Source organism: Heptranchias perlo, chromosome 1 (assembly GCF_035084215.1).
Source record: "Heptranchias perlo isolate sHepPer1 chromosome 1, sHepPer1.hap1, whole genome shotgun sequence".
NCBI classification, from domain to species: domain Eukaryota; kingdom Metazoa; phylum Chordata; class Chondrichthyes; order Hexanchiformes; family Hexanchidae; genus Heptranchias; species Heptranchias perlo.
The window spans coordinates 84,812,434-84,836,995 of record NC_090325.1 but is presented as its reverse complement, the minus strand read 5'-3'; the positions used below and the strand labels follow the sequence as shown (position 1 = coordinate 84,836,995).

The 24,562-nt window shown below is 44.4% G+C and overlaps 1 protein-coding gene and 1 long non-coding RNA gene across 5 annotated transcripts in view; one reads left to right on the top strand and one right to left on the bottom strand.

Annotated features, from left to right (window-relative positions):
• Positions 1-8,906, top strand: part of ociad1 (OCIA domain containing 1) — a 49,481-nt gene extending 40,575 nt beyond the window's left edge. For 2 of the 3 annotated variants that reach the window (XM_067987774.1, XM_067987783.1), the window contains 2 exons: positions 6,082-6,237; positions 8,248-8,906. In XM_067987774.1, coding sequence (XP_067843875.1) covers positions 6,082-6,237; positions 8,248-8,285 — 194 coding nt within the window. In that variant the 3' untranslated portion in view covers positions 8,286-8,906. Of the gene's footprint in view, positions 1-6,081; positions 6,243-8,247 lie in introns of those variants that run through there. The other variant, XM_067987793.1, reaches the window with a different exon arrangement.
• An 11,406-nt stretch (positions 8,907-20,312) lies between these two features.
• The window catches only part of LOC137323806 (uncharacterized), a 61,884-nt gene continuing 57,634 nt past the window's right edge, over positions 20,313-24,562 (bottom strand). For both annotated transcript variants that reach the window (XR_010963448.1, XR_010963449.1), the window contains one exon: positions 20,313-20,570. This is a non-coding gene — a long non-coding RNA (uncharacterized lncRNA). The remainder of the gene's footprint in view (positions 20,571-24,562) is intronic.

Genomic DNA, 24,562 nt, shown 5'->3' with positions numbered 1-24,562 from the left:
AGCTTGTTCCGCCATTCAATTAGATCATGGCTGATCTGTATCTTAACTCCATCTACCTGTCTTGATTCTGAAACCATAACAGCAAAGGCTATGGGCCCCGACAACATCCCGGCTGTAGTGCTGAAGACTTGTGCTCCAGAACTAGCCACACCTCTGACCAAGCTGTTCCAGTACAGCTACAACACTGGCATCTACCTGACAAAGTAGAAAATTGCCCAAGTATGTCTTGACCACAAAAAGCAGGACAAATCCATTCTGCCAGGATCACTCTGCTCCAGACCTCATCACAGCCTTGGTCCAAACGTGGACAAAGGAGCTAAATCCAGAGGTGAGATGAGAGTGACTACCCTTGACATCAAGGAGCCCTAGTAAAATTGAAATCAATGAGAATCAGGGAAAACTCTCCAGTGGCTGGAGTCATACCTAGCACATGTTGGGCTATGATTCTATGATTCTATGATTCTATAAGATGGTAGTGGTTGTTGGAGGCCAATCATCTCAGCGCCAAGACATTGCTGCAGGAGTTCCTCAGGGCAGTGTCCTAGGCTCAACCATCTTCAGCTGCTTCATCAATGACCTTCCCTCCATCATAAGATCAAAAGTGGGGATGTTTGCTGATGATTGCACAGTTTTCAGTTCCATTCGCAACCCCTCAGATAATGAAGCAGTCCGAGCCTGCATGCAGCAAGACCTGGACAACACCCAGGCTTGGGCTGATAAGTGGCAAGTAACATTCGCCCCAGACAAGCGCCAGGCAATGACCATCTCCAACAAGAGAGCGTCTAACCACTTCCCCTGGACATTCAACGGCATTACCATCGCCAAATCCCCCACCACGAACATCCTGGGGGTCACCATTGACCAGAAACTTAACTGGACCAGCCACATAAATACTGTGGCTACAACAGCAGTCAGAGGCTGGGTATTCTGCGGCGAGTGACTCACCTCCTGACTCTCCAAAGCCTTTCCACCATCTGCAAGGCACAAGTCAGGAGTGTGATGGAATACTCTCCACTTGCCTGGATGAGTGCAGCTCCAACAACACTCAAGAAGCTCGACACCATCCAGGACAAAGCAGCCTGCTTGATTGGCACCCCATCCACCACCCTAAATATTCACTCCCTTCACCACCAGCGCACCGTGGCTGCAGTGTGTACCATCCACAGGATGCACTGCAGCAACTCGCCAAGGTTCCTTCAACAGCACCTCCCAAACCCGCAACCTCTACCACCTAGAAGGACAAGGGCAGTAGGCGCATGGGAACACCGCCATCTGCATGTTCCTCTTCATCATGACTTGGAAATATATCGCTGTTCCTTCATCGTCGCTGGGTCAAAATTCTGGAATTCCCTACCTAATAGCACTGTGGGAGTACCTTCACCACGTGGACTGCAGCGTTTCAAGAAGGTGGCTCACCACCACCTTCTCAAGGGCAATAAGGGATGGGCAATAAATGCTGGCCTTCCAGCGATGCCCACATCCCATGAATGAATTTTTTTTAAAAATACCCTTGCCTAACAAAAATCTATCAATCTCAGTTTTGAAATTTTCAATTCACTTAGCCTCAGCAGCTTTTTGGGGGAGAGTGTTCCAGATTTCTATTACCCTTAGTGTGAAGAAGTGCTTTCTGACATCACCCCTGAATGACCTCAATTAGATCACACCTTGATCTTCTATGTTCAAGGGACTAAAAGTCTATTCTATGTAACCTGTCCTCATAATTTAATCCTTTTAGCCCCGGTATCATTCTGGTGAATCTGCACTGCACCCGCTCAAAGGGAAATATATCTTTCCTGAGGTGCAGTGCCCGGAACTGAATGTAGTACACCAGATGGGGTCTAACCAGAGCTCTGTACAGCTGTAACATAACTTCTACCTCTTTGTATTCCAGCCCTCTTGTGATAAAGACCAACATTCTATCAGCCTTTTTAATTATTTTTTGTACCTGTCCACTAGCTTTTAGTGATTTTTGTACTTGTACCCCTAAATCTCTCTGCTCATCCAAAGTTCCTAGCTTCTCGCCATTTAGAAAATACTCTGATCTATCTATCTTGGGTCCAAAGTGACTGACCTCACACTTTCCCACGTTGAATTCCGTCTGCCACAGTTTTGCCCACTTGCTTAATCTATCAATGTCCTTTTGCAACTTTCTGTTCCTATCTGCACTATTTACACTGCCACCTAACTTAGTGTCCTCAGCAAACTTAGATATATGCCTCTCTAATCTTTCATCCAAGCCAGTTATGAATATATTGAAAAGCTGTGACCCTAGTACAGATCCCTGGGGGACACCACGAATCACATCCCGCCAATTTGTGTACATACCCATTATCCCTACTCTCTGTCTCCTACCTCCTAACCAATTCCCTATCCAAGCCAAAAGGTTGCCTCCGATTCCTTGCATTCATTATTATATGAATACAAGTCTTTTGTTATTTTTTTCATTCCACCTCCAACCATGTCTATTGTTTTTCAAAATTATTTGAAGAAAAGCTAGAGAATAACTTTCAAAATCTTCTTTAGGTAAAGTTTATTTTGTGTTTTTTTAAAAAAGAGATGGTGTGTGTGTGTGTGTGTGAGAGAGAAAAAAAATCCACTTCAAACATGACAGCCCTACAAACCATTGTTCCAAGATTGTAGCTTTTGTTTATTTTTGAATTATAAACTATTTTTGTAAGTGCAAAAGTCATTGTGCCTTTGTTTTGGACAGAATCTCCGTTTGTGCCTTTTTGAAAATGATTTGAATACAAACAGCACTATGGATTTTAATAAGTTTTCAAATAAATACTATCCACTTTTTACATTGGAAAGTATGCCCAGTAGAGAGAGAGGGCAGAACAGCTGTGGTAGCTATTGGAGAACCAAAGCCCAGATTTAACCATGTTATTTCTCTTTCTGTTCATTATCTTAGAAACCTTTTTTTGGGGGGACTTTTTTCTTTAAAGTTTAATTTTGAAAACTTTTCAGTTAGCCAGAGCAGGCAAATTGTAGAACCTATATTTGTATATATTTAGCCATTGTTTTTCAGAAGCAAATTATATGTGTGTTATCTGATTGTACATTCTGTAATGCAATTGTAATTAGTGTTTACAATCAGCAACTACAGTATTAAAGCTTTTTGCACGTAAAACCAGCATCACTCCAGGAACTGAATTGCCAACTTGGGAACACAATACAGGGATGCCTGATGGCCTGAAACAGTCCGGAGTGGGTCAACCCAGATTCTCCTGGGCCCTCTACCCCTCAATACTCCCAGACCATGGCTTCTCCTCAAATGGTGTCACATCCTGTCCCTTCCCCCCCCCCCCCCACCCAAGTGCTCCTGGATACTTCTTCCAGAGCTGCTTGATGTCCGTATCCAATTTCCCTGGTGTTCCAAGACCTTGATATCCAATTCCACAGTGCTGTAGGACTTCCTTCCCCATGTTCCCTGAAGGCTGTTGCCTAACACTGTGCTCTCACACCATGCTACTACTCCTTCCCAAGGCTCCCAGACATAAGGAGCCTTACAAACCATTGTTGCAAGGTGCAAACTTTTTCCTAGACTCCCTCCCCAGTGCCACCAGAGCACCTGACTCTCCAGCCTGGGTATTCACACACCCTGGTACCTCCCTCCAATCAGTGCTCCATGACCCTAGGATTCACTCTCTCTCCTTCTCTCTTACCCCACATTGTGCTGCCACATTTTATGATAACCCCTGATGATTGCTTTCAGTGCTGCCAGCCATACTACCACATCCCACCCAAGTGATACCAGATACTTCTGATGAATCCTAGAACATCCCTCAGTACTGCCACCTTCTGTGCCACTCACATCCCCTGATCGCAGACCCTGGCCTATCTCGCATCTGCTCCCCGTCCCCCCACACCACCTCCCGGACCACCATGGCAATGTTATTGCATTCTTCCAAGACCTCTGTCCACTATTGCTGAACCCTGTTTAAACCACACATGCATCCACCCACCCGCACCTGCTACTGCTGGACCCTAAGAATCACCTAGTAAATCAAACTCCACATTCCACTTTCTGTTCCTTCTTCTGAAAGCGATGTCAAACCATAGATTCACCCTCCACCGTACTGCTGTACCACCCCTTAATGCTACCAATGCCCAACATGCCCCATAACTCCTCCACAACCCCATGCCTACTATTGCTAGATGTCACATACCTACTTCCAATTTGATGTATCTTGCCCACCACCTTCCTGTGTATCCTGAGCTTTAAAAATAGAGTAAGAAGTAACAATCAAATACATTGTTAAAGGAAAATACAATTCAAAGCCACTCATTTACGGTTTTCATGGAAAAACTAGAGTCACAATTTGACCTCCAAAGCCCCAGTAAAATTCCTGGAACACCATGTAATTAAAAACAGAATTTGTCTTATTCAGTCATTGTCAATCTGTGGCCCTGATAATCCATTGTACATTATATGGTATAATACCCCCATCTGTTTTTATTGTGAGCAATGCCACACAAGATCATCTTGTACTCTATTAAAAACATTGATGTCAATGACTGAAGTTCTATAAAGTACAATACCCTAGGCACTTTGTCAACTTACTTTTCATCCCTTTTAATGTTAGAAGAGCACTGGTACAAGTCTCTACATTAAAAATTAGCCATCAGTGGAGTGGATCATAGTAACATAAAAAAATAGGAGCAGGAGTAGGTCATTCGGCCCTTCGAGCCTGCTCCACCATTCAATATGATCATGGCTGATCCTCTATCTCAATACCATATTCCCACTCTCTCCCCATACCCCTTGATGCCTTTTGTGTCTAGAAATCTATCTAGCTCCTTCTTTAATATATTCAGTGACTTGGCCTCCACAGCCTTCTGTGGTAGAGAATTCCACAGGTTCACCACCCTCTGAGTGAAGAAATTTCTCCTCATCTCAGTCCTAAATGTTACCCCGTATCCTGAGACTGTGACCCCTCATTCTGGACCCCCCCCCCCCCCCCCCAGCCAGGGGAAACATCCAGTCTGTCTAGCCCTGTCAGAATTTTATATGTTTCAATAAAATCCCCTCTCATTCTTCTAAACTCAAGTGAATACAGGCCAAGTCGACCCAGTCTCTCCTAATATGACAGTCCTGCCGTCCCAGGGATCCTTCTGGTGAACCTTCACTGCACTCCCTCTATGGCAAGTATATACTTTCTTAGTTAAGGAGACCAAAACTGCACACAATACTCCAGTTGGGATCTCACCAAGGCCCTGTATAACTGCAGTAAGACATCCTTGCTCCTATACTCGAATCCTCTTACAATGAAGGCCAACATACCATTTGCCTTCCTAACTGCTTGCTGCACCTGCATGTTTGCTTTCAGTGACTGGTGTACAAGGACACCCAGGTCCCTTAGTACATCAACATTCCCCAATCTATCACCATTTAAATTATACTCTGCCTTTCTGTTTTTCCTTCCGAAATGGATAACTTCACATTTATCCATATTATACTGCATCTGCCATGTATTTGCCCACTCACTCAACTTGTCTAAATCGCCTTGAAGCCTCTTTGCATTCTCCTCACAACTCACGATTCCACCTAGTTTTGTGTCGTCAGGAAACTTTGAATTATTACATTTGGCTCCCTCATCCAAATCATTGATATCTATTGTGACTAGCTGGGGCCCAAGCACTGATCCCTGCGGTACCCCACTAGCCACTGCCTGCCACCCTGAAAAAGACCCATTTATTCCTACTCTCTGTTTCCTGTTTGTTAACCAATTTTCAATCCATGCCAGTATATTATCCCCAATCCCATGTGCTTTAATTTTGCAGACTGAGCGACCTGAGCATGCAGAGCTACTTTGTGGCTGACCTTAGTATGATGCACAGCTTGCAGCATAACTACAGTTTATCAGCAGTGCATTGAACTCCACAGATGTAGGACCAAGATCACTAACTGCATTAAAAATGAAGCCTTCATATTTATTATCTTATGACACAAGTGTAAGGTGCTTACTATAGGGTTGCAGCATCACATCACCTGCTTGTTTTGCACTTGTGTTTGAAGGACACTGTATAGGTCTTTTCTTTAACCTCTTCTAAAATAAGTTTATTTGCTTCTGACCATAGCACCTGGTCCAGAGATAGAAGAATCAAAGCCTCAAAGGAAACCAATGTCATATGAGGAATTAAGAAACAAAAATAGGGAGCTTTACGAAGTGACAGTGACACAAAAAGCAGAGTCTCTTCACAAACCAACTCCAGAAAGATTTCCTGACAAAGAAGGTAAATTATGGAAATAATGTTTTTTAAAAATTTGTTCTTGGCATAGCAAGGCCACATTTATTGCCTATCCTTGAGTTGCTCCTTGAATCGTTGCAGTTCTTGTGATGGCGCTCCCACAATGGTGTTAGGTAGGGAATTACAGGATTCTGAGTCAGTGACATCTGCCAGGAATGGTGATGTATGTCCAAGTCAGGATGGTATGTGGCTTGGAGGGAATTGTGGTTAGGTTTTCTTAACTTGATGGTTAAAACAAATCTGGATGGATTGTGGTGGGTTATGTTGCAAATGATTGGCAGCATATCCAGTTCCAACTGCTGTGTGTAAGTACAGCCCTATTAATTGTATGTGCCAGGAAGATAAGCTTGCCACAAACAATGTTTTAAAAATAATTCTTGTACATAGGAGCATAGAGTACAGAAGCAAAGAAATACAGCTGTACAAGGCAATAGGCTACAGTTAGATTACTGATTGCTGTCTGGAGTGCCCCATTATAGAAAGAACATTAAGGCCATAGAGAGCATACAGACCTGGGACGACAAACCGTAGTTATAAGGAGAGACAAGGTACAGGGACTATTTCCACTGGAGCAAAGAAGACTAAGGAGATTGAATAGAAGTTTTTAAAATAAGAAGGGCCTGTTTCCACCACTGCCTCAGCCCACCTGCTGCCAAAACCTCATCCATGATTTTATCACCTCCAGACTCAACTATTCCAATGCTCTCCCAGCCAGCCTGCCATCCTCCACCATCCATAAACTTCAGCCTATTCAAAACTCTGCTGTCCATATCCTATCCTGCACCAAGCTCCACTCACCGTCACCCCTGTGCTCGCTGACCTACATTGTGCTTCTGGTCCACCAACATTTCAAATGTAAAATTCACATCCTTGTGTTCAGATCACTTCATGGCCTCATCCCCTCACTCTCTCTGTAACCTTTTCCAGCCCTAAAACCCTCCAAGTTCTTCAAACTCTGACGTTTTGTGCATTTCGAAATCCCTTCGACCCACTATTAGCGGCCGTGCATTCAGCTGCCTAGGCCCTAAGCTCTGAAAATCGCTCCCTAAATCTCTCTGCCTCTCCACCTCCTCTCGTCTTTTAAGACCCTCCTTAAAACCCACCTCTTTGACCAAGCTTTTGGTCACAATTCCTAATAATCCCCTTTGTCAGCTTGGTGTTGATTTTTGTCTGATTATGCTGCTTTGAAGTGCCTTGGGACATTTTTCTACGTTAACGGCGCTATATAAATGCAAGTTCTTTTTAGGGTGAATAGGAAAAAAACACTTTCCTCTGGTTCGGGAGTCCGTGATGTCACCAATTTAAAATTGTCACTGAGTAAGAAGAGAGATTAGGAGACATTTCTTTACACAGAGTATTACAGCATGGATTAGTTGAGTCAAAGACCATTGCATCTTTTAAGGAAACACTGGATAAACATTTGAAACAGAGGAAAATACAGGACTGTGGGGATAGTGGGGCAGTCCGATTAGTTTAGGATTGTTCCAGCAAAGAGCTGGCACAGGCACAGGCACAATGTGCCAAATGGTCGCCTTCTGTGCTGTAAATTTCGATGGTTCTTATTTGGTGTAACATTTAGCTTTGTAGATTGACTGACATAACTTTATATACAATGGATGCTTGTGGATCTTTTGAAAATTTGTATTGTATCATGTTTCTGTGAATCAAAACAGTATAAGAATTTCAGGAGTAGGGGATAGGGTAATGCCTTATTTTCTTACGGATTATTTCCATGTAAAGAAGCAAGTCAGCAATGATCAGCCTTTCCCACTATTAGAAGTGTCTATTTTTGTTAGTAAAAACTTTTGGGATGAATGGTTGTAAAATGATGTGTGCAGCTTCTTATTTTAGCCTGTAGAGTACATGTAAAGATCAATGACTGTGACTAGAAACAAATAAATACATGATATGCCTGAATGTAAATTGGTGTAACTGATCTGATGCTTCTCTTTAATTAGTACTGATGATCTGTCTTGGTCTACTTTTTTCCTGTAGCAAAAACAAACAAGTATGGAGACTCCTGGGAAGAATAAGGAAAACACTATGGGCAAGAAGCTTGTGAATAAACCCAGATGGGTTGGAAAGTATTCATAATCCACGCACTCTACAGCAGCATTTCAACTGAAAGCCTGAAGTGTGTTTTTAAAAAGTTTGATCCCAGACTGATTAGAACACAAAAATGTTATGATGACCTGCCTTTTTAATGGAATCCATTTGACCTGCTTGCAGTACCAATGTGTAAATCTCCAAAACTGGTAAACCTAAGCTGGTTATGCCACAGGTCCATCAGAAAGACTTGTCTGTTCCATTTCCTATTGTATGAATTATGATTTTTTAAAAACATCACACATATTTAAGTGTTCTTGTTGATACTTGTGTTCATTTCTAAATGTAACAATTTTCAACAGGAAAAGTACTCAGAATAAAATATTGCTTTAGCAATAAGCAGTTAAGGGACAGCCTCAACATGAATGCTTGTTTATTCCTGATTCAAAGCCATGTTACTACTGTTAATCAAATTGAACCAAAGTGATGGACTGTATTTCACCCTGATTATTATAGTAGTGTCTGTGTATGTTCCATTCATAACAATGAAGCTACTGATCTAAGTATAAATTTGAAAATGAAAATAATTAAATATGCAGTACTTTGTTTCCAATGCATTTTTACTGAAAACTATCCCATAGTTTCCTTGCTCAATAATCAAAGCAATTTTTTTCTACTTCAATTAATCAAAATTTGCTGGAAGGATTATGAGAGATATGGGAAAAAATCAATAGCAAGCATGTAGCCTGAAATAAGATGATTCAATTTGTTATAGCATGGACCCAAGCAATTTTGAGTGACTAAAAGTAAACCATCATCTGTAGAAAAATAGCTTATGTTATCACTAAACTGGCGATTCTTCCTGCTGGTTTTGCAACGGCCCTGGTTCTTGCCTCCCCAGTATGGCACAAAGACATGATCTCCTACTTTCATGTAAATTCCTGGTAGTTTTCAACAGCTGGATTCCTCAAGTGTGTAAACGTATAAAGCATAAATCAACATCTCAGTTTTTTTAACAGGTGCTTTAGAAAGTTTGAAGTATCCTGTTTACCTGAGCTACATTCTCTTAATAAGAGCAAACACATTTATTAATTGGCGGATTAACTGCAAAATAAGCTAAAGAAATAATTATTTTTTTGTTTATTCGTTCATGGGATGTGGGCGGCGCTGGCCAGGCCAGTATTTACTGCCCTTGAGAAGTCGGTGGTGAGCCGCCGCCTTGAACCGCTGCAGTCCGTGTGGTGAAGGTTCTCCCACAGTGCTGTTAGATAGGGAGTTCCAGGATTTTGACTCAGCGACGATGAAGGAACGGCGATATATTTCCAAGTCGGGATGGTGTGTGACTTGGAGGGAAACGTGCAGGGTGTGTTGTTCCCATGTGCCTGCTGCCCTTGTCCTTCTAGGTGGTAGATGTCGTGGGTTTAGGAGGTGCTGTCAAAGAAGCATTTGCGATTTGCTGCAATGCATCTTGTGGATGGTACACATTGCAGCCACGGTGCGCCAGTGGTGAAGGAAGTGAATGTTTAGATTGGTGGATGGAGTGCCAATCAAGCGGGCTGCTTTGTCCTGGATGGTGTCGAGCTTCTTGAGCATTGTTGAAGCTGCACTCATCCAGGCAAGTGGAGAGTATTCCATCACACGCCTGACTTGTGCCTTGTAGATGGTGGGAAGGCTTTGGGGAGTCAGGGGGTGAGTAACTCGCTGCAGAATACCTAGCCTCTGACCTGCTCTTGCAGCCACAGTATTTATGTGGCTGGTCCAGTTAAGTTTCTGGTCTATGGTGACCCCCAGGATGTTGATGGTGGGGGATTCGGCGATGGTAATGCCGTTGAATGTCGAGGGGAGATGGTAAGACTCTCTCTTGTTGGAGATGGTCATTGCCTCGAACTTGTCTGGCGCAAATGTTACTTGCCACTTATGAGCCCAAGCCTGGATGTTGTCTAGGTCTTGCTGTACGCGGGCACGGACTGCTTCATTATCTGAGGGGTTGCGAATGGAATTGAACACTGCGCAATCATCAGCGAACATACCCATTTCTGACCTTATGATGGAGGGAAGGTCATTGATGAAGCAGCAGAAAATGGGTAGGCTTCGGACAATGCCCTGAGGAACTCCTGCAGCAATGTCCTGGGGCTGAGATGATTGGCCTCCAACAACCACAACCATCTTCCTTTGTGCTAGGTATGGCTCCAGCCACTGGAGAGTTTTCCCCGATGCCCATTGACTTCAGTTTTACAATGGCTCCTTGGTGCCACACTTGGTCAAATGCTGCCTTGATGTCAAGGGCAGTCACTCTCCACCTTTTTTTATTATTCATTCATGAGATGTGGGCGTCGCTGGCGAGGCCTGCATTTATTGCCCATCCCTAATTGCCCTTGAGAAGGTGGTGGTGAGCCGCCTTCTTGAACCGCTGCAGTCTGTGTGGTGACGGTTCTCCCACAGTGCTGTTAGGAAGGGAGTTCCAGGATTTTGACCCAGCGACAATGAAGGAACGGCGATATATTTCCAAGTCGGGATGGTGTGTGACTTGGAGGGGAACATGCAGGTGGTGTTGTTCCCATGTGCCTGCTGCTCTTGTCCTTCTAGGTGGTAGAGGTCACGGGTTTGGGAGGTGCTGTTGAAGAAGCCTTGGCGAGTTGCAGCAGTGCATCCTGTGGATGGTACACAGTGCAGCCACTGTGCGCCGGTGGTGAAGGGAGTGAATGTTTAGGGTGGTGGATGGGGTGCCAATCAAGCAGGCTGCTTTATCTTGGATGGTGTCGAGCTTCTTGAGTGTTGTTGGAGCTGCACTCATCCAAGCAATTGGAGAGTATTCCATCACACTCCTGACTTGTGCCTTGTAGATGGTGGAAAGGCTTTGGGGAGTCAGGAGGTGAGTCATTCGTTGCAGAATACCCAGCCTCTGACCTGCTCTCATAGCCACAGTATTTATATGGCTGGTCCAGTTAAGTTTCTGGTCAATGGTGACCCCCAGGATGTTGATGGTGGGAGATTCAGCGATGGTAATGCCGTTGAATGTCATGGGGAGGTGGTTAGACTCTCTCTTTGGAGATGGTCATTGCCTGGCACTTATCTGGCACAAATGTTACTTGCCACTTATGAGCCCAAGCCTGGATGTTGTCACCTCTGGAATTCAGCTCTTTTGTCCATGTTTGGAACAAGGCTGTAATGAGGTCTAGAGCCAAGTGGTCCTGGTAGAACCTAAACTGAGCATCGGTGAGCAGGTTATTGGTGAGTAAGTGCCGCTTGATAGCACTGTCGACGACACCTTCCATCACTTTGCTGATGAGTGAGAGTGGACTGATGGGGCGGTAATTGGCTGGATTGGATTTGTCCTGCTTTTTGTGGACAGGACATACCTCGGCAATCCTCTACATTGTCGGGTAGATGCCAGTGTTGTAGCTGCACTGGAACATTGTGGCTAGAGGCGCAGCTGGATCTAGAGCACAAGTCTTCAGCACTGCAGCCAAGATGTGTGAAGACGGGACTTCGACTCCACAAGGACTGTGCGGTGGTCACTCCTACCAATACTGTCATGGACAGATGCATCTGCGATAGGTAGATTGGTGAGGATGAGGTCAAGTAGGTTTCTCCTTCGTCTTGGTTCGCTCACCAGCAGCCGCTGACCCAGTCTAGCAGCTATGTCCTTCAGGACTCGGCCAGCTTGATCAGTAGTGATGCTACCGAGCCACTCTTGGTGATGGACATTGAAGTCCCCCACCCAGAGTACATTCTGTGCCCTTGCTACTCTCAGTGCTTCCTCCAAGTGGTGCTCAATATGGAGGAGGACTGATTACCACCTACCGCCCTCCGTCAGCTGATGAATCAGCAGGAGGTTTCCTTGACCATGTTTGACCTGATGCCATGAGATTTCATGGGGTCCAAAGTCAATGTTGAGGACTCCCAGGACCACTCCCTCCTGACCGTACATCACTGTACCGCCACCTCTGGTGGGTCTGTCCTGCCTTGGGACAGGACATACCCAGGGATGGTGATGGAAGAGTCTGGGACATTGGCTGAAAGGTATGATTCTGTGAGTATAGTTATGTCAGGCTGTTGTTTGTTAGTCTGTGAGACAGCTCTCCCAATTTTGGCACAAGTCCCCAGATGTTAGTGAGGAGGATTTTGCAGAGTCGACTGTGCTTGGTTTGCCTTTGTCGTGTCCGGTGCCGGGTGGTCCGTCTGGTTTTATTCTTATGATTTTTTTGTGGCGAGATTGTACAACTCAGTGGCTTGCTAGGCAATTAGAACCATAGAAAATAGGAGCAGGAGTAGGCCATTCGGCCCTTCGAGCCTGCTCCGCCATTCAATATGATCATGGCTGATCCTCTATCTCAATACCATATTCCCACTCTCTCCCCATACCCCTTGATGCCTTTTGTGTCTAGAAATCTACCTAGCTCCTTCTTAAATATATTCAGTGACTTAGCCTCCACAGCCTTCTGTGGTAGAGAATTCCACAGGTTCACCACCCTCTGAGTGAAGAAATTTCTCCTTATCTCAGTCCTAAATGTCCTACCCGGTATCCTGAGACTGTGGCCCCTCATTCTGGACCTCCAGTAGGTTTGTCAAACATGATTTCCTTTTCATAAATCCATGTTGACTTTGTCTAATCCCGTTGATATTTTCTAAGTGTCCTTTTATCACATTAATTCTTAATCACCCTCACATTTCAGAGGGCGATTAAGTATCAACCACATTGCTGTGGGTCTGGAGTCACATATAGGTCAGAACGGGTAAGGACGGCAGGTTTCCTTCCCTAAAGGACATTAGTGAACCAGATGGGTTTTTACAACACAGCTGTTGATCAACTGCTGTGAAAAGAAATATTTCAACATCTGTCTTCAATATTCCTTCACGACCCAGAACCTGTGCCTGACCTTGCTATCGTGACATATCTGAAAATATTGCCACTCATTCTATTCTGTTATGTAATTCTATACCCCTGCCACCAATTCCATTCCCCCTTCCCAGCTACTGTCTCAGGCTAAACCAAACTGTTTATAACCTCTGAATCACATTTGACCCTGAGCTTTTGACCCCATATCCTCTCCATTGCAAAGACCACCTACTTCCAACCTCTGTAACATTGCCTTCGTCAGCCCATCTTCCACTGAAACTCTCAATCCAGATACAATTATTCCAATGTTCCCTTGCCTGCCCTCCCATCCTCCATTCTCCGTAAAGTTCAGCTCATCCAAAACTCTGCTCCCCATATCCTATCACTGACCTACATTGGCTCCCAGTCCCCCGGTGATGCATTTAAAATTTTCATCCTCTTGTTTAAATCTCTTCATGGGCTTGCCTCTCTAACATCCTGCAGCCCTGCAATTCCTCCCACCCCAACTCTCTGTGCATCTCCTCACCCCACCATTGTTTGCTGCTCTTTCAGTGGTCTAGGCCCCATGTTCTGGAATAGCCTAGCTAAATCCCTCCCCCTCTTGACATCATGTCTCCTCCTTAAAATCCAGCTCTTTGACTAAGCTTTTGGTCACACCTTGGCTCAGTGTCCATTTTTTGTTTGCGCCTCTGAAGTGTTTTGGGCTGTTTTTCTATATTGAAGGTGATATATGAATGCAAGCTGATGGTGTTGTATACCTGTGAGGTCCCCTCTGAGATGTCTTTTCTTTTAAGCTGAAGAGCACAGGCTGATCAGGTCAGTATGCACAGCTCTTTCAACTGATACCAGTGATCAGCCTTGTTGCTTTCTGATGGAAGTAGAATTTCATTTGTTAAATAGGGAAAATTTCTACACAATATCTTTTGTGGGGCAAATGTGTTATGTTTTTTAAATTGTTTTCAATCAGCTGTATCTCTAAGCAAAGTTCATTCTATCTGTAGCATTATAACTGCAGTTGGGTTGCCTGCACCAAAGCCTTGGGAGCTTTTGGACTTGAGCTGATCTAGTTATTAATCCTTTGAAGTACAGTGGATATTTTATTGGTGGATTGCATTCAGATAGGAAAATGATTTTGATTGTTGATGGATATCAAATAGTGCAAATTAATTGCCGTCAATTTGAATTTGTCCCCCCCTCCCCGCCCCTGGTGGAAATGTTGTATGGAAGGAGTTAAAATCGGGAGAATAGACTTACCAGCCCAAGGTTTCTGCATTCCTGCCCAATGCCATTTTCTCTTCACCAATGAATCCTTGGGACTCCACTGCTGCAATTTTTCCTCTCCCTCCCCGAACAAGCATCGGCTCTACAACTGCCTCCCTGCACTTACCTTATGCCGGGGACCTAGAGTCCCTTCCGGCTTCCGGCTCCCGCCCCAATTCTTACCCACTGGCCTTGACGTCATTTCCACTAGCTTTGGGCAGGAGACAGATGTCTTCCTTGGGCACAGCAACCAGAGATGTAGACAGGACTCCAGGTGCAGCCTAATCACTGCACTGTATAATTTCAGCATGATCTTCAGGATTGCAAGCCAACTGATTTGGTTATAAAATCCAACATCCTAGTGCCTTTTTTATTGCTACTCTTATAGTTTGGGCTGCATCTCTCAACATTTCCATCTCCTCATGGCAAAAGAGTGGTTTCCGTAAGCATATTGAGTCTCCTATGATCGTATACCTGCTTTGCTTGGAGTTGCATTAACACTTACCCTCTAATACTGTATTATGCATATACTGTATACAGTATATATGTATACTGTATACAGTATATGCGACTTGGAAATATATCGCCTTTCCTTCATTGTCGCTGGGTCAAAATCCTGGAACTCCCTTCCTAACAGCACTGTGGGAGAACCGTCACCACACGGACTGCAGCGGTTCAAGAAGGCGGCTCACCACCACCTTCTCGAGGGCAATTAGGGATGGGCAATAAATGCCGGCCTTGCCAGCGACGCCCACATCCCGTGAACGAATAAAAAAATACTCTATATACTGTAGTACACTGGAGATCACATTGGCAGCTCACCATGTTTTGCTGCCTTCTTCAAAAATACAGTGTCACCAGACCAGAATCTACAGGGTAAAGCAGATTTATTTACTGATTGAATAATAATAAGGGTTGGTGGTGAGGGTGAGGAGAAGATGCAACATGGATGAGTGAGAGAGAAATTGGGGCTGAGAAGGGACTTGTGATGGAAGGAAGCAAAGAGTTGGGATTGGAGCATAGGAGGTATTGGATATCAGAGTTATGGAGGATGGGATGTGAGAGAACTGGCATCTGAGAACACTTGGTGAATTACATGCTGTGTCCTGAAAGGATGTTGGGATGGCTATGCGATGGCAGCACTCCTGGATGTTTGGGGTATGGGAGTATTCACAAGGTGGATTATGAGTCCTGGAAATGTGAGTACTTTGCCTGGAGGGAGTACTCAAATGTGTGTCTGGAGACTGGAAGTTGGGGACTTGGGAGTACAGGGCACAATTTCAAAATTTACGGATGACACAAAACTTGGAAGGGTAGTGAACACTGAGGAGGATAGTGATAGACTTCAAGAGGATATGGACTCTCTGGTGGCATAGGCGGACACGTGGCAGATGAAGTTTAACGTAGAAAAATGCGAGGTGATGCATTTTGGTAGGAAAAATGAGGAGAGGCAATATAAACTAGAGGGCACAATTCTAAAAGGGGTGGAGGAACAGAGGGATCTGGGGGTGTATGTGCATAAATCGTTGAAGGTGGCAGGGCAGGTTGAGAAAGCGGTTAAAAAAGCATACGGGGTCCTGGGCTTTATAAATACAAGCATAGAGTACAAAAGCAAGCAAGTCATGATGAACCTTTATAAAATACTGGTTCGACCACAACTGGAGTATTGTGTCCAGTTCTGGGCACCGCACTTTAGGAAGGATATGAAGGTCTTAGAGAGGGTGCAGAGGAGATTTACTAGAATGATTCCAGGGATGAGGGACTTAAATTACGTGGATAGACTGGAGAAGCTGGGATTGTTCTGCTTGGAACAGAGAAGGTTGAGAGGAGATTTGAGAGAGGTATTCAAAATCATGAAGGGTCTAGACAGAATAGTTAGAGAGAAACTGTTCCCATTGGTGGAAAGGTCAAGAACCAGAGGACATAGATTTAAGGTGATTGGCAAAAGAACTAAAGGTGACATGAGGAAAAACTTTTTTACACAGCGAGTGGTTAGGATCTGGAATGCACTGCCCGAGGGAGTGGTGGAGGCAGATTCAATCATGGCCTTCAAAAGGGAACTGGATAAGTACTTGAAATGAAACAATGTGCAGGGCTACGGGGATAAGGTGGGGCAGTGGGACTGGCTGGATTGCTCATGGATAGAGCCGGCACAGACTCGATGGACTGAATGGCCTCCTTCCGTGCTGTAACCTTCTATGATTCTATGTGGGATTTGTGGCAGTCAGAGGCTGGGGTGTGTAACAGCTGGGTTATTAGGCGAGTGTGGTGTGCTGGAATGTGGAAGTACTGGAAAGAAATTAGGTTGTTGGACACTAAGGGGGTGGTGCAGACTTGAAGCACTGAAGAGGTAAGATAAGTTCCAGGAGCACCAACAAGGGAAGTGGAACATGGAAAGCACTGAGATAGTAAGATACTTTCTGGAGGTACTAGTGGGGAGGTGGGGAAACTAACATAGGAGCTGGTTGATGGAACCACTGAGGGGAAATATGGGGCTGGAAGCAGTCTGGGACACATCACATGCCCCCATGATAGGTCCAGAGTTGTCAGATCCAAGAAAGGCCAGCCAGGAGTGCAACAGAGTGTTGTTCACTATGTTGTGTTGCAATGTCAAGATACAAAGGCATTCATCAGGATTACCATCACTGAATCCCCCATCATAAACATCACCATTGACCAGAAACTTAACTGGACCAGCCATGTAAATACTGTGGCTACAAGAGCAGGTCAGAGGCTGGGTATTCTGCGGTGAGTGACTCACCTCCTGACTCCCCAAAGCCTTTCCACCATCTACAAAGCGCACAAGTCAGGAATGTGATGGAATACTCTCCACTTGCCTGGATGAGTGCAGCTCCAACAACACTCAAGAAGCTCAACACTATCTAGGATAAAGCAGCCTGCTTGATTGGCACCCCAACCACCATCTTAAACATTCATTCCCTCCACCACCAGCGCACCATGGCTGCAGTATATACCATCTACAATATGCACTACAGCAACTCACCAAGTCTTCTTCGACAGCACCTCCCAAACCCACAACCTCTACCACCTAGAAAAACAAGGGCAGTAGGCGCATGGGAACACCACCACCTGCACATTCCCCTCCAAGTCACACACCATCCCAACTTGAAGTATATCGTCGCTGGGTCAAAATCCTGGAACCCTACCTAACAGCACTGTGGGAGTACCTTCACCACATGGACTGCAGCGGTTCAAGAAGGCAGCTCATCACCTCTCAAGGACTATTAGGGATGGACAATAAATGCTGGCCAGCAACGCCCACATCCCATGAATGAATAAAATTAAAATTTACAAAGGCACAAGTTTTGTTGAGTATTAAATAAATCAAACCTTGGTATCATGACAGTCACTGTGAACTGAACAGTTCTTACAACTGAGTGTCAGAGTACTCCAGATAGCATAATGCTTGCCAAGTACTACAATCAAACTGTTTACTCACAGTTTGTTGCCTGAGTTCAGTAACAAAATGGATCTTCACAGTGACCACTCACAATTGTCTGTCTGTCTCTCACTGAACCAGGAATTTATCACACCATCAAGTCCATACTTATTCTCCTTAAACAGCAGCATATTATTTTCAACCTGTACTGTTCTGCATTCTGGATGGCACGTGGGAAATATTTGTCTGGTATGAACACAACTATTAATCCTAGAAATGTGGTACCAACAGCAATGACTCATTGTGGTTACATTTAAGGAACAATCAGCCTGTTCAACATAAATGAGAGTCTGTGCACCATCCATTATGGCATGTCCTGTATTTTAAAAAATGTGCATAAGTACAGGAAGTCTATTCAGGGAGCTCCCCTCCACCCAGAAAAACCTTTCCACAATATTTTTCTTTGCTTGGATTTTTTTCCTTTTATAGTCACAAAGTCACTGCTGCATTTTTTAAGAATACTGATTGCACATTAGCTGTTCTACAATACCTGGATGAACACACAAGCCTGGAATTTGCAAAATTGTAATATCTGAGGGTGCTTATGCCATGGTACAATGGGCAGTCCTTGTCAAGTTTTGCATTATTAAGTCAATCCCCTTTTTCCTAGACTTTTGTTTTAACCTATATTAGAAGGCATTGTCTTGTGGATGCTTTGGAACTGGCAGCCCTTTTCTCATCCTGTAGCTTCATCCAAAGGTCAAGTACAGATTGGCACCCTGGTCTCCCACACAGCACCACAACTTGCATCAGCCCAGCTACTAGCACCCTGGAGCAGGCAATTAGGAGTTTGATTAAGGAACACCAGATGAAGAATTATTCATAAATGAGAAGAAGCAATTGGAAGGGGGCAGGAGGGGAATAAAACAAGTCGCAGGAAGCTGCCAGCCCACAGTAGGGCTTAATATCCTACTGGGCCTGACTTCAGACACAAGTTGATGCAAGAGCACAAAGCAATAGGTTCTACTTTGGTGTCAACATGAGCTACATGCAGCAGTTGTCGGAGACTATGCAGAGGAGTCACCATGGGAAAGTGTGAGTGTAGGAAATAGATAAGGGCATTTTTTTGTAGGCGCTGAAATAAATTGTTGGACTTACTTTCTCGCCTTGTTTGTTGTTTCAATGCTGTTTTTGGCAGGTGGAAAGGCTGTAAGTGGAAGGAAGAGTGAGCAATCTGCCAGGTGAGGCAGGGAAGGTGTCTTCAGGGAAGCAGGCACTGTTTTGGAGAGGACAGTGCATAAAGCATGTTGCAGATATTGCCCCATCGTAAAATGATCCTTCTCATTGAGATCATGCATTAAAAGAGTTGACAGTGCCAGTCCCATTCTCCCACTTCCCCAGGAGTCACTTTCATACCAGCCCTTTAAAGGGAGGTGCAGCACAAACAAAATTCAGATAGCACAAAAGGTTAGCACTGTGGAGTCCAAACAAGCATGCAAAATACTCAGTGAAACCCTCAGGCAATGTTTGCTACCAAAAAACTTTGCAGGAATGTTAAATAAACCATAAGCACGTCAGCCCAGAAATTGCGGTCTTTTGGGGGTTGGAAATCTGGCGTAGCAGAGGGGCAGGAATTTGAAGTGGAGTCCATATCTATCCCTATCTAGCAGCTCTGATGAATTCCAACCAGGTAGTGGGGGCATTGCTTCCACCTGTCCCCATTCCATCTGATACTACATTTGGGGAGTGGGACTGGCAGGATCCTGGGCTCCCCCAGAAATCCCGACAGTTATGCCTCCAGTACGCCCAGTAGTAAGTAGGCATGCACAAAGTAAGTGTACCTACCCTACAGGGCCAGTAGTGGGTCCCACAATGCCATATTCAAATGGAAATTGACCCAAGAGAGAACGATTGCCTTTTGGGTATCAGGCCCATCAGCGAGGGAGCAGCAGGGAAGCTAATTTGAGGATTTTAAATCTTTAGCCAAACTGGCATGTGCTCCACCAACACAGCAGCAAGGTAAGGCTCCACAATTTGACTCATTCTGTGGAATGGGTGCCCCAGTAGCACTACTATTAAGAGGTGTAAATATACATTATCTCAGGTTGGCAGTTTTGACACAATAGACATTTGATATTTCCATTCATCTTTAACTTTGATAACCAATTTCTGATCATAAACAAATAGCCTTCTTCCTGCAATCTGTCCTAATCAATACATTAGCATGTCAACAACTTTGTCCCCTTCAAAGACATATATTGTGACAGTAAGCCCTATTCTATGATGAGAAATGATCACTGCAGCAGTTTTTTTTAAACTGTAAGGAGAATTAGAAATATGAATGAATCTGATATTCAAACTGTACCAATATTGATTTAACTTTGTGTTCATAGTGTAGTGCAGAAGGTTCACTGACTGTTTCCTCTGACCTGGAAATATTTGTATGATTGAAAGCTGTGTGCAGAGTACTAAAATGACTGATGAATACAAACCACATTTTTTGAAGTTCTGCAGTCTTTTTTAGTTTGTTAGTAACTGAGAATAACAAATGCCACACACACTGCTAATAATATACAATCAGAGTTGTCTATAGTTACTGTTATTACAGCATCATCCTTTGCTATAATTGTATCTTGGTGTTTATTTAGAACATTGATAAACATTTCAAATATTAAGGGTAATATGGTTCAGAATGTAGTAAATTGATGCTACAGAATTTTTCCAGCAGGTTGCAGACACAATAAAGTGTGTATTCTTCAGGCATCATTTGAACTGTGAAAAAAAACTATTTTTTAGTATCATTCAATAGTCAAATATTTAAGGATCCTCCTGCCTATAGCATCACACAGTGTGATATACACACCACATTCACATAAAACCTAATCCATACAAAACTACTGTAAACAATTTTACAACACCAAGTTATAGTCCAGCAATTTTATTTTAAATTCACAAGCTTTCGGAGGCTTCCTCCTTCCTCAGGTAAAACTACAAAGGAGATGAAAGGTGTTATCTCTCCTCTTCGAATGTATGACTAGCAGTAACTAAATTAGTGCAGATTAGATAGAAGTAGCCAGCGATGGATCAGTGCATTGTTATCTTCAAAGTTGAGAAAACCAAGTCAATAACTCATTCAAGAAAAAATGATGTATTGTTGCAAGTTCACCTCTTCTCCATTAAGGTAGTGAGCCCTCATTTAGTTCTATGGCTTAGTAATTACAGCTAAATTACACTAGGGCAAACAAGTGGTGAAAGGAAAGTTAAAAGAACAGAGGAAATCCCCAAGAAAGCTTGTTCCTACTTGTTTCAAGTTTTGACCATCTCCAACACATCTGGGTACTTTCTAAGCAGTGCACCAAAATTGGTAGTCACTGCCACCTTAGACTGCATTTTAATTTTCAGTTTAAAAATAACAAGCTGCACACTGAGTTTGTGATCCTGGTTCAGTTGTCAGAAGGTTCATTACACAATGGCTAGTCTATTTCCAAATGTGAGGGAGAGAAAAATCAGAGTGTGCCACTTCAGCCCATTTTGGTGAACTTCCGACTATTATCAAGGCAGAAAGGCTTGGGTGCTATGGGTTCTCCTCCTGTACTGTGGGCTTTGGAGTCCCATAGGAGCAGGGTGAAAGCAGCTCCGTGCATCTCTCTCTCAAACACACACACACAAAATTACAACTGCTGTAAGCTCCAATTTTATCAATAAATTTAATTATTTTTATTTAGAGCTGTGTATTTTTTATGTGTTTGTTATGTTATAAATGTTGAGACCAAAAAATCCATGATCCCACTCTGCTGCCAATCTGTGACCAGACTCCACCAGAGTTTCTGCGATCAGATTATTTATATAATACAGGTGGGCACACACCTGTGCCAGTATCAGTGCATTACGAGCACCTGGTGAGAGGGGAAGGTGCTGAGAGGCTGGATGGAGAGTCTAGACTAGGGGTCATTGGGCGCTAAATTGGGCCGTGTAGCACCCTTTGTTTCGGCGCTACACGACCTCTCCGACATCCAAGATGGCGTCTTGGATGTGCATGCACATTTCCAGCGTGATGTGCGCCAGACGCCATCTTGGTATAGGAGTTAGGGCAGGCACAGATAACGACCACTGAGATCATGAAAAGAAGGGAGAAAATGGCTTCAATCAGTGTGCAACGCTGATTTAAAGTAATAGACCCCATTTTGGGACTCTTAACCCCGACCATGTCTTAGAAGGCCTGAAGGACCCCCCCAGCACTATTTAAAGGGACCATGCAGGATTTACAGATTAGTGGCTGGATTATTGCTTCTAGCTGCCGAGACATTTGTAACTGTTTTTGGAGGTCTCCTGGACTTGAATACTAGGACACGGGGACATAGCCTAACATTTAGAGCCAGGACGTGCAGGAGTGAAGTTAGAAAATGCTTCTAAATGCAAAGCGTGAGAGACGTTTGGAACTCTCTTCTGCAGATGGCAGTTGATGCTAGCTCACTTGTGAAAGTTAAATCTGAGATTGATAGATTTCTGTGAACCAAGGGTATTGAGGGATATGGGGCTAAGGCGGGTATATGGCGTTAGGTCACAGGTCCACCATGATCCCATTGAATGGTGGAATAGGCTCGAGGGGCCAAATGCCACCACCACTAGCTGCCTCTTGACATGCGCCACCTTCTCCTGCAAGAAAGCGGGATGTGTGTCTGGGTGATGTGCCTGTCATGGCTGAATAGCTGCCAGTGTGTGTGGCCTGTGAGTTGTGGGTGAGTGGCTTGAAACAGTGGTAATGTGTAAGGGTGAGAGGAAGCATCTGGTTGGAAGAGTTGATTACTGATGGAAAGAGTTTGTTGGTAAGTGGGGGATGGGGGGCATGGTGTGTGGAGCAGTTGGTAGGAGATGCTACTTGACAGTTGACCTCACTCATCTTGACCAGTCATGTCAAAGCATTGAACTTCTTCCTGCACTGCATCCATGTTCATGATGCTGTGCGCCTGGCATTGACTTCATCCCCTACTGCCTCCGACTGCCTTTTCGGTATATGTCTGGAGGGCCTCTTGCCCCCTTCCCCCCCCCACCCCACTGCGAATATAGGATGTCCCTCTTTCTGTCCAGCTCTCGCACCAAGGCCCCTGGTGCATCAACAGTGCACGCACTCTCGCAGGCCTGGAACAAACTCAGATTGGCAGATTGGTGAGGTCTGGCGTGCAGATTGGAGGATGTGGGATTTGGTGGCGCGCAACCTTTATTCAATGTTTTACCATAACTCATCAGTGTGTAAACATAGGGATGGGACCTGCATCTGTGCTTTATGTGTGCGATCTCTGATATCCGTTCAGACTCCGTGCAGACAGCAGACTGTTATTTTCAGCAAATAACAGGTACCAGCTACCTTTAAGAGATTTCTAACAGACAGCCTGGCTTTAAGAGATTGGAGCTCCTGCTGGTGGAAATTGCGAATTGCATTGAATCCTAGTTCAACGCTGATTTCCAACGCAGACTGCAGGTAAGTCCTCAAGCGTGACGAAAGTCTTGTCCTGCCTGCGCAGGGGCCATTGGGCACGGGGTAATAGCGGATCGTGCTACCCCCGCCCAAAACAGGCCCTATCAAATTTTCCCCTCATAGTCTCAAGATAAGAGGTTGGCCATTTAGGACAGTGATGAGGAAAAATTTCTTCTCTCAGAGGGTTGTGAATCTTTGGAATTCTCTACCCCAGAGGGCTGTGGATGCTCAGAGGTTGAGTATATTCAAGATTGAGATTGATAGGTTTTTGAACACTAAGGGAATCAAGGGCTATGGGGATAGGGTGGGAAAGTGGAGCTGAGGTAGAAGATTAGCCAAAATCTTATTGAATGGTGGAGCAGGCTCGAGGGGCCGTATGGCCTACTCCTGGTTCTATTTCTTATGTTCTAACAAAATGCAGTGCTTGAAGGTGGGCCCAGTTTCAAACAGCTGAGGAATTTGGAAATTGGCCCCCATTATAAAAGGGGCAATTTCACAGTGACCAAAACTTTGGCCTTGGCGTGTTCCAGAACTTGAACTCAGCCTGGAACACCCCTGTGGGAACAACTTCTACCATTGCACTGTACTGAACTCCAGTTTCTTGCTGGCACCTGTTCATTCGGGGCACAGGAGGTGGGAGCACTGCGAATTCCGACAGATGATGCCGTCCTGCTAGTCCTTCCTTTTTATGTCAGCCTGCAAGGAGACAGAAGAAACTATTGCCCCCTCCCTCCCCGCCATGGTCTTTTCCCACCCCTGCCTGCCCTTGCCCATCCAGACCCGGAGAAAATTCGGGATCTGTCTATTCTCACCTGAATGAAGAAAAATGGTGGATAAAACCATCCAAAAAATATTATTTGAGCAATTTGATTTGGGTAGTTTAGTGGTACTTGTTGTTTAGTGAAAGGTGGATTTGAAAAATAAATGGACTGACTTTATTCTTCAGTTTTGTGCTGTTCACTCATTTTTCTTTTTTCTTAGTTATTGACTGAATCACACTACATTTGATTGGTTCTTGTTTCTTGGTTCTTGTTTAATCAATTTGATATTTGATTGGTAACTTCACAGGTAAATCACTAAATTTTGCTGCACAAATGTGTAATGCCCTGAACTGTGACACTTTTGAGGTTTGATACCTTAAAGGTGTGATACATCCATGCTATTGTTACCTCCAGACTCTCCAATGCTCCCCTCTTCCACCCTCCATAAACATAAGCTCATCCAAAACTCTGCTGCCCACCTTCTAGCTCACATCAAATCCCATTCACCCATCACCCCTATGCTTGCT